Source organism: Oncorhynchus mykiss, chromosome 15, assembly GCF_013265735.2.
Source record: "Oncorhynchus mykiss isolate Arlee chromosome 15, USDA_OmykA_1.1, whole genome shotgun sequence".
Classification (NCBI taxonomy): domain Eukaryota; kingdom Metazoa; phylum Chordata; class Actinopteri; order Salmoniformes; family Salmonidae; genus Oncorhynchus; species Oncorhynchus mykiss.
In genome coordinates, this window is record NC_048579.1 from 58,546,464 (window position 1) to 58,556,301 (window position 9,838).

At 46.0% G+C, this 9,838-nt stretch overlaps 1 protein-coding gene across 2 annotated transcripts in view; it reads left to right on the plus strand.

Moving 5' to 3' along the window:
- Nucleotides 1-3,874, plus strand: part of LOC110490442 (transmembrane and coiled-coil domain protein 3) — a 36,021-nt gene extending 32,147 nt beyond the window's left edge. For both annotated transcript variants that reach the window (XM_021563835.2, XM_021563834.2), the window contains exons 2-6: nucleotides 902-1,051; nucleotides 1,149-1,256; nucleotides 1,415-2,097; nucleotides 2,575-2,710; nucleotides 2,836-3,874. In XM_021563835.2, the coding sequence (XP_021419510.1) occupies nucleotides 902-1,051; nucleotides 1,149-1,256; nucleotides 1,415-2,097; nucleotides 2,575-2,710; nucleotides 2,836-3,138 (1,380 nt within the window). In that variant the 3' untranslated portion in view covers nucleotides 3,139-3,874. The remainder of the gene's footprint in view (nucleotides 1-901; nucleotides 1,052-1,148; nucleotides 1,257-1,414; nucleotides 2,098-2,574; nucleotides 2,711-2,835) is intronic.
- Nucleotides 3,875-9,838: the final 5,964 nt, after the last annotated feature.

Sequence of the window (9,838 nt, forward strand, 5' to 3'; positions counted from 1 at the left end):
ACATGTGTGATGTGTGAACCAGTAGGCTAAAGCTGCTGTTGCCTGCTTTATTAATTTCATCAGTTACTGTCGGACATGAGAAGGGGCCCTGACTCTGCCCTGTAAATTATAGATGAGGACAAGCTGGCTATGCCTTATATATGTGTGTGTGTTTGCTGGCTGCCAAGGTAACCGTGTAGTTATATAGTCAGGTTACATACAGTCCAGTTGTACTGCAGGCATCTCAGGTTGATTTATTACGTAATCATCCTCTGTCCCTGTAGTTAACAGTCAAAGCCGTTTCTGCATCAGAGGCTGCGCCTGTAAACCCAGAGGCTACCAACTGCCCTAGCCACTCAGTAGAGCCATTAAAGTCTGCAGAGAGAGGAGACTTGGAGCTCTCTTTCATGCGTCTTTTGTCCTCTCCTCCTATCCAGTTATTTTTCTCAATGCCGGAATGGGTTAGAGGGCACACAGACTCACACGTGCACACAGGCGCACGGCTACGCAAGAATGTGCGCATGCAGACACACACACACAGACAGTCCTAGAAATGGAGCTTGTGTTTACATTACAAGGGATGAGATTATGATGACAGTGTATTACCGTGTGATAAAACAATTACCACTCAATACAATGATCAATATCTATCTTACTAACTATACGTTGCTATGAGATTCACCATGAACTTGGCTGAGCTCATACTGTCCTATCATACGTACATGAGTCATTTACTGTAGTGTACATTGAATTGACAACATTCTCTTTGAAGTGACATTCTCAATTACTTACATGTTTCTCTGTGTGTGTGTGTGTGTGTGTGTGTGTGTGTGTGTGTGTGTGTGTGTGTGTGTGTGTGTGTGTGTGTGTGTGTGTGTGTGTGTGTGTGTGTGTGTGTGTGTGTGTGTGTGTGTGTGTCCAGGCGGAGCGCGGCAGCGATGGGAACAACATCCTCAGCCTCCCGGTACCGATGCGGCGGGGGGGCTCAGAGTCCAACCTGGTGTCTGGCGTGGGCCTGGACTTCACTAAGGGCCGTCTGGCCATCGACAGCCTGCAGCAGAAGATACTCAAGGTGAGTGTGTGTGTGTTGCGCGTGTGTGAGAGAGAGAGCGAGAGCATTGGCCCATCTGTGTGTTAGTCACTGTGTTGACTCGTTGACCTCCCCCAAGGTGACAGAGCAGATCAAGGTGGAACAGACAGCCAGGGACCAGAACGTGGCAGAGTACCTCAAACTGGTCAACAACGCTGACAAGCAGCAGGTGGCACGCATACGCCAGGTCAGTCCAGTTACATCCCACTGATTTCTCCTTTTATGATGCTACATAACTGCATCTGCCAAGTGCGCTGAATGTTTACAAGCCTCTTTTTAACGAAAATGCAGCAATTATAGCAGGATCTTTAATTTGACCCTTTGCCTCTCCTGTGGGTCTGCCAGGTGTTTGAGAAGAAGAACCAGAAGTCTGCCCACAGCATCGCCCAGCTGCAGAGGAAGCTGGAGCAGTACCACCGTCGTATGAAGGAGGAGGCCAACGGGGCCAAGCACCCGCCCAGGGATGCCCGGGGGGAGGGGGGCAAGGAGGTCCAAAAGGACGGCAGCCTGCGGGATGTCAGCTCGGCCAGCGCGCGCAACCCGGCAATGGACAAGGTCAAGACCATCGGACCCGGGGTCTCCCTCTCGCCCCCCTTCTTCTTCAACAAGTCACGGGAGTTCGCCAACCTCATCCGCAACAAGTTCGGCAGCGCCGACAACATCGCCCACATGAAGAGCTCCATGGAGACGGGGGCGGGGCTCCAGGCGGAAGGCGGGGCCCGGGCGCTGAGCGGCAGTGCCACCACAATTGCCAAGGCCAAGTACCCCAGCGACGACGAATGTTCCATAGGGACCTCTGTGTCGGCAGACTCCAACGGGAACCCGGCGGGGGGGTCGGGGTTGGGGTTGGGGTCGGGGGGTGGGCCGGGGAGGTCGGACTCTCAGGGGAGGCTGGGGGAGGTGCTGGAGGAGGTCAGGGAGATTAGGGAGGCCCAGGCACAGCTGGCCGAGGACATGGAGTCACTGAAAAGACAGTTCAAGAGCGACTACAGCTTCATCACACAGACACTGCAGGAGGAGAGATATAGGTTGGTGCAGACACAATGGCATACACACACACGCACACACACACACGCACAAATCAATACAGCAAGCAAAAACAGACCCTAATTTCTGGGTATAAAAGAACCTAATCTTTCAGACACTTCTCCCCATGAGTCTTCCTCCATGCAGACGCACCAACAACATCCTCCATGCAGACGCACCAACAACATCCTCCACCATCGTTCTAGCGGTTTCACTTTATGATAATCTAGACCTGCTTCACTATTTCCCACCTTGAACCATAATCTTGTTTTTAATATTGTTGGCTGTTGATACTGTCAACTTAGGGCTGATGTATCAACACGCCTATGTAGAAAATGCTTCACACACCACAAACAGAGAACACACACACACATTGGTGAAGGAAGAGATGGACACACAGGTTTGCTTTGGAATTGAAGCTGTGCATTCAATATTAAGACTTGTCATTCTCTCTCCCCTTCTCTCTCTCTACCTAATAGGTTTGAGCGGTTAGAGGACCAGTTAAATGACCTGACAGAGTTGCACCAGCATGAGACCAGTAACCTGAAGCAGGAGCTGGCCAGCATCGAGGAGAAGGTGGCTTACCAGGCCTACGAGAGAGCTAGGGACATCCAGGTATGTACACACACACACATCTACAAACATGCCCCTTACACATCTATCTAAGCTGGATATGATCAGTAACTTTAAGCCTGAGTGTCAAATGTTAACTGAATGCGTGTGTTTTTCTGTGTTTACAGGAGGCTCTGGAGTCGTGTCAGACGCGTGTCTCTAAGCTGGAGCTCCAGCAGCAGCAGCAGCAGACGGTACAGGTGGAGAACACAGACGCCAAGGTGCTGCTGGGGAAATGCATCAACATCATGCTGGCCATCGTCACGGTGATCCTGGTGTGCGTTTCCACTGCGGCCAAGTTCACCGCGCCCCTCCTGCGGAGCCGCGTGCACCTGGCTTTCACCTGCATGGGTTTGTCCCTACTGGTGGTCATCTGGAAGAACTGGGAGCACCTGCAGTGTGCCCTGGAACGCATGCTCCTCCCACACTGAGCTAGACTCCTCCCACGTTAAGCTAGGCTCCACCCAGTCTGAGTTTGTCCCCCTCACAATGTGGGTTTGGCGCCTCCCACACTGAGTTTGGAACTTTGGAACTCTGTGATGTTGTCATAGAGATAGATTAAATGGGGCGGTGTTTACAATGTAGCCTTACACCCCAACACCCTCGTGTCTCTCCTCCTCTCTGTCTTTTGGAGTTTGGACAGAACTCCTTGAGGGAAATTGTTTCCAAACGATGCCAGTGTGCCACTACAGTACAAATTACAGGAAAGCAAGACATCTGGGACTGACCAATCAGATGGTGGCTACAGAGGAAGCAGGACCAGGCACATACAGTATTATTGTGGACACTGATCTTTGTGTGGTTGTCAATCTCAATAGGACATTGAACTGGACTATGCAGGTCTCGCTTTTGTATAACCTTTAAGAAAAACAAGGGGTCCGCCGATTAGTTCCTCGTCTTTTGCGAAGTCGTACTTGCGTCACCTTTATTACACTAACACACTGACAGTATTAAAAACTAATTCTCCCAGAAGACCTCTGGTTCTGATCCACACACACTCTCACTCCCACCCCCCATGATACACATTCATCCACACACACACTGAGAGGAATGTGACTTGTGTGTCTGTGTATGTACAGGGGGTGGGGGTGTTCTCCATGTGAGAGCGCTTTGTCTGTGTGTACCTGTACTGTCAAGTGATGAAATGTTTTATAATTGGGAAAAAAAGACAGGACAATTTTATTTTTTAAGTGTAATATTTTATTAATTGTTCTCTCGTGTGTGTGTGTGCCTGTGTGTGCCTGTGAAGGGTGTTTCATTTTTTTTACAAAGGAATGTGTACTGGTATACGGGTTTGTGGATAAATGGTGTCTTATGTACTTTATATAGTCTATTAACAGAGGCAGTGGAACTGCCACGGGTCTAGTCTATAAGGGGTGAATTCACCCCAAGAGTTACGTGTTCTCTCTCCCATAGGAAATACATAGACTGACCCTTTAGCCGCTAACATGCTAATTGCGAGTGATCTCATCTGGCAGTCTGATGGACCTGGGGGGAATCAGACGTGATACACACAAACCTCATTTGTGATTCATCCTTTAATATTGATGATAATGTCATTTTTGTGAAATAGGAATTAAGCACTGTTCAGAATGGTCTGAACAAAGGAATGGACTTATACCAAATGTTTCAGAAAGATTTGAACACAACGTTTTATGCGTTTTCTCTGAAATGTTTAATATTTTTTGCCTTTTTACAATGAGAACCGAACAAAATGAACATTCTAAATGCCTTTGATGCTATTGTCTGATTGGACAGAGATGGGAGGGGTAGGTGGGAAGTGAGCGATGCAGCTCTGGCCCCACCCACTCTGTAAGCTACTTATCACTGTGATGATTATGATGATGATAGTGGCCAGGCCTGATGCCTTTTCAATGCAGCTTCTGTGTTAAACCTGATATTTTCTGTGCTTTGGTCTCTGTCTCTTTAAAAAGCCAAATTTGGGTCTATGTGGCTGGCTGGCACCTTGTGTAATATGTCATGTCCTGAGCCATTGATATTTACACTGTCCATTGGTTACTCAATAGTTCTGGCTCTATCCCAATTCCTGAATCTATTCCCTGTGTCTGGAGAGAGAGCCATATCCCAGATTCACAGCCCAGGGCCTATGATTCCAGTGTCTAGATTCCGTTATGTTATCCCCTCGCAGTAGCATTGCACGCTGTTAGGTTTAATCCAGTTATGGTTTTCCAAAACACTTTTAAAAATGAGAACAAAAATAAATCCTCTTTTTCTAGAAACATTGAGTATTTTATCATAGAGCTCTTCTCATCGTATCCTCTGAAGATTCATCAGAGTATTTCTGCCCTGAACTGATCTCTTGATCCGGTCATCAATTATACTTTATCTACCAGAGATGATGATGCAAGGAGTGAGGGCTCTGCACAGAAGGTGACGTTATTAACCTTTTAATCTGTTTGTCAATATGTTCTGTGTAGATTCATGGCTGTGGGGAGATGTTTTAGGTTGGGGATGCTGTCGACAGGGGTGGGGAAGTATTTTTCTGTGCTCGTACAGTGCTGTCGACAGGAGTAATAAATGACACATTTTAGATTACACACACACACACACAGTGCATTCAAAGTATTCAGACCCTTTGACTTGTCCCACATTTTGTTACGTTACAGCCTTTTTTTTTAAAATAGATTAAATTGTCAAATTTGTCTCAAGCTACACACAATAACCCATAATGACAAAGACAAAATAGGTTTTCAAATGTATTCAAAATAAATTTAAAAAAATCTTATTTACTTAAGTATACAGACCCTTTCCTATGAGACTAGAAATTGAGCTCGGGTGCATCCTGTTTCCATTGATCATCCTTGAGATGTTTCTACAACTTAATTGGAGTCCACCTGTGGTAAATTCAATTGATTGGACATGATTTGGAAAGGCACACACCTGTCTATATAAGGTCCCACAGTTGACAGTGCATGTCAGATCAAAAAATATATATTTCACCTTTATTTAACCAGGTAGGCAAGTTGAGAACAAAAAAAAAAGAATCAAGCCATAAGGTCGAAGGAATTGTGCGTAGAGCGCCGAGACAGAATTGTGGCGAGACACAGATCTGGGGAAGGGTATCAAAAAATGTCTGCAGCATTGAAGGTCCCCAACAAGACAGTGGCCTCCATCGTTCTTAATTGGAAAAAGTTTGGAACAACCAAGACACTTTCTAGAACTGGCCGCTCGGCCAAACTGCGCAATCGGGGGAGAAGTGTCTTGGTCTTGGAAGTGACCAAGAACCTGATGGTCACTCTGACAGAGCTCCAGAGTTCCTCTGTGAAGATGGTTGTCCTTCTGGAAGGTTCTCCCATCTCTGCAGCACTCCACCAATCAGGACTTTGTGGTAGAGTGACCAGATGGAAGCCACTCCTCAGTAAACGGCACATGACAGCCCACTTGGAGTTTGCCAAAAAGCACCTAAAGACTCAGACCATGAGAAACAAGATTATCTGGTCTGATGAAACCAAGATTGAACTCTGGCCTGAATACCAAGCGTCACGTCTGGAGGAAACCTGGCGCCATCCCTACGGTGAAGCATGGTGGTGGCAAATCAAATCAAATTGTATTTGTCACATACACATGGTTAGCAGATGTTAATGCGAGTGTCGCGAAATGCTTGTGCTTCTAGTTCCGACAATGCAGTAATAACCAACAAGTAATCTAACTAACAATTCCAAAACTACTGTCTTATACACAGTGTAAGGGGATAAAGAATATGTACATAAGGATATATGAATGAGTGATGGTACAGGGCAGCATAGGCAAGATACAGTAGATGGTATTGAGTACAGTATATACATATGAGATGAGTATGTAAACAAAGTGGCATAGTTAAAGTGGCTAGTGATACATGTATTACATAAGGATGCAGTCGATGATATAGAGTACAGTATATACGTATGCATATGAGATGAATAATGCAGGGTAAGAAACATTATATAAGGTAGCATTGTTTAAAGTGGCTAGTGATATATTTACATAATTTCCCATCAATTCCCATTATTAAAGTGGCTGGAGTTGAGTCAGTGTCAATGTGTTGGCAGCAGCCACTCAATGTTAGTGGTGGCTGTTTAACAGTCTGATGGCCTTGAGATAGAAGCTGTTTTTCAGTCTCTCGGTCCCAGCTTTGATGCACCTGTACTGACCTCGCCTTCTGGATGATAGCGGGGTGAACAGGCAGTGGCTCGGGTGGTTGATGTCCTTGATGATCTTTATGGCCTTCCTGTAACATCGGGTGGTGTAGGTGTCCTGGAGGGCAGGTAGTTTGCCCCCGCTGATGCGTTGTGCAGACCTCACTACCCTCTGGAGAGCCTTACGGTTGAGGGCGGAGCAGTTGCCGTACCAGGCGGTGATACAGCCCGCCAGGATGCTCTCGATTGTGCATCTGTAGAAGTTTGTGAGTGCTTTTCGTGACAAGCCAAATTTCTTCAGCCTCCTGAGGTTGAAGAGGCGCTGCTGCGCCTTCTTCACGATGCTGTCTGTGTGAGTGGACCAATTCAGTTTGTCTGTGATGTGTATGCCGAGGAACTTAAAACTTGCTACCCTCTCCACTACTGTTCCATCGATGTGGATAGGGGGGTGTTCCCTCTGCTGTTTCCTGAAGTCCACAATCATCTCCTTAGTTTTGTTGACGTTGAGTGTGAGGTTATTTTCCTGACACCACACTCCGAGGGCCCTCACCTCCTCCCTGTAGGCCGTCTCGTCGTTGTTGGTAATCAAGCCTACCACTGTTGTGTCGTCCGCAAACTTGATGATTGAGTTGGAGGCGTGCGTGGCCACGCAGCCGTGGGTGAACAGGGAGTACAGGAGAGGGCTCAGAACGCACCCTTGTGGGGCCCCAGTGTTGAGGATCAGCGGGGAGGAGATGTTGTTGCCTACCCTCACCACCTGGGGGCGGCCCGTCAGGAAGTCCAGTACCCAGTTGCACAGGGCGGGGTCGAGACCCAGGGTCTCGAGCTTGATGACGAGCTTGGAGGGGGGGCAGCATCATGCTGTAGGGATGTTTTTCAGAGGCAGGGACTGGGAGACTAGTCAGGATTGAGGGTAAAGATGAACAGAGCAAAGTACAGAGATCCTTCATGAAAACCTGCTTAGGATCTCAGACTGGGGTGACGGTTCACCTTCCAACAGGACAACGCCCCTAAGCACACAGCCAAGACAATGCAGGTGTGGCTTCAGGATAAGTCTCTGAATGTCCTTGAGTGGCCTGGACTTGAACCCGATCGAACATCTCTGGAGAGACCTTACAATGGCTGTGCAGCAACGCTCCCTATCCAACCTGACCGAGCTTGAGAGGATCTGCAGAGTAGAATGGAAGAAACTCCCCAAATAGAGGTGTGCCAAGCTTGTAGCGTCATACCCAATAAGACATGGCTGTAATCTGCCAAAGGTCCTTAAGCAAAGTACTTAAAGGGTCTGACTACTTACATAAATGTGATATTTCAGTGTTTATTTTTTATAAATTTGCTAACATTTCTAAAAACCTGTTTTTGCTTTGTCATTATTGGGTAGTGTGTGTGTGGATTGGGGGGGGGGGGGGGGGGGGGCAATTTAATCAATTTTAGAATAAGGCAGTAATGTAACAATGTGGAAAGTCAAGGGGTCTGAATACTTACCCTCAGCACTCCTCTCTATCTTATGAACCAAATAGCACTGTACACCATTTTGCAACAAACCACTAGTCTGAATGTTATTGTGAAGAAGCAGTGACCAGTGGCATTTGTTTAGCTTAAATCTAGTGACATTAATAATGTGAACATGTTTTGCATACAGTGAGGGTGTTCAAACGATCTTGGGCATCATTCATGTTTTATCCAATTCCCCCTGGGCAAACTTCATTATTTAGCTTGTACTCCAGTGCATTTTGAAGTACCCTGTTTCTGCCAACTCCCATCAACTAGCTGGCAGCAGCTCCCAAGGTCTGGGAACTGGGAGCTTCATTAAAGGCCCAGTGCAGCCACAAATGAGATTTTTCTGTGTTTTAAATATTTCTACACTGAGATTGGGATATAACTGCAATGATAATGCACATTTGGTGTAAGAGCTGTTTGAAAAGACTGCCTGAAATTTCTGCCTGTTTTGGTGGGATGGAGTTTTGGCAATTGGTTAATAGAGCAATAGTTCCAAACCTCACTGCCAATTACAGCTAATTTGACATTTTTACCTCTCCAATCGGACCACTCCCAGACAATCCTGGCAAAATGATTGCTTGAGAAACGGCTCTTTACCAAGAAGCTTTCTTTTTGACCATTGTTTTAAATTAAATAAAAATCAGTGAGGTAGTTGTTACACAAACGATTTGATATTGAGATAAATATAGCTGCATTGGCCCTTTAAACCATCTGCGTTGTGCCACTGCGGCTCAGTGTGTATGTGCTACCACTTAGTGGTGAGTCTACAGTAATGCAGCAGAATTATGGTGCAATTCAACAACACAACCCTAGGGGGATGTTAACACTTTGATCGTCGCTGGATCCACAAACTGTACCTTTCCCCACTTTAACTCAGACCTGCATAATTATACTCAACAAAAATATAAAGGCAACATGTAAAGTGTTGGTACCATGTATAATGAGCTTAAATAAAATATCCCAGGTATTTACCGCACCAAAAGCTTATTTCTCAAGTTTTGTGCACAAATTTGTTTACGACCCTGTTAGTGAGCATAGTCAGGTGTAGACGTGTCAGGTGTAGACGCAGACGCAGATTATAGTTTTTCAAATGAACCCCTGACTCCTCCAGTCGCTATGCACATAAAGTACATTATTTTTTGTTTGCTGAAATCCATACTTTTTAATGCAACGTTAATCAAATGCAACCTCATTGAGATTCAATTGGCACAGGGACATGCTGAGTTGACATTTTAGAGCAATTGCAATGAGGAAACAGTAGGTGGTTGTATTTGATTAACGTTTTATTAAAACGTATGGATTTCTTCTAATAAAGAAAGGCATGCAACAACAGAGGACAAACATCGGGTTTAAGAGTGTACATTTTTTAAGCATGGACTGCAGAGACTCCAAGGAGTCGGAGGTTAATTTTAATAACTCTAGTCTGCACTCAACTCCCTGGAGGAGTTGATATAATTGGCTTGGTCAAAGAGAAATGCCGCGTTCAAAACAACTG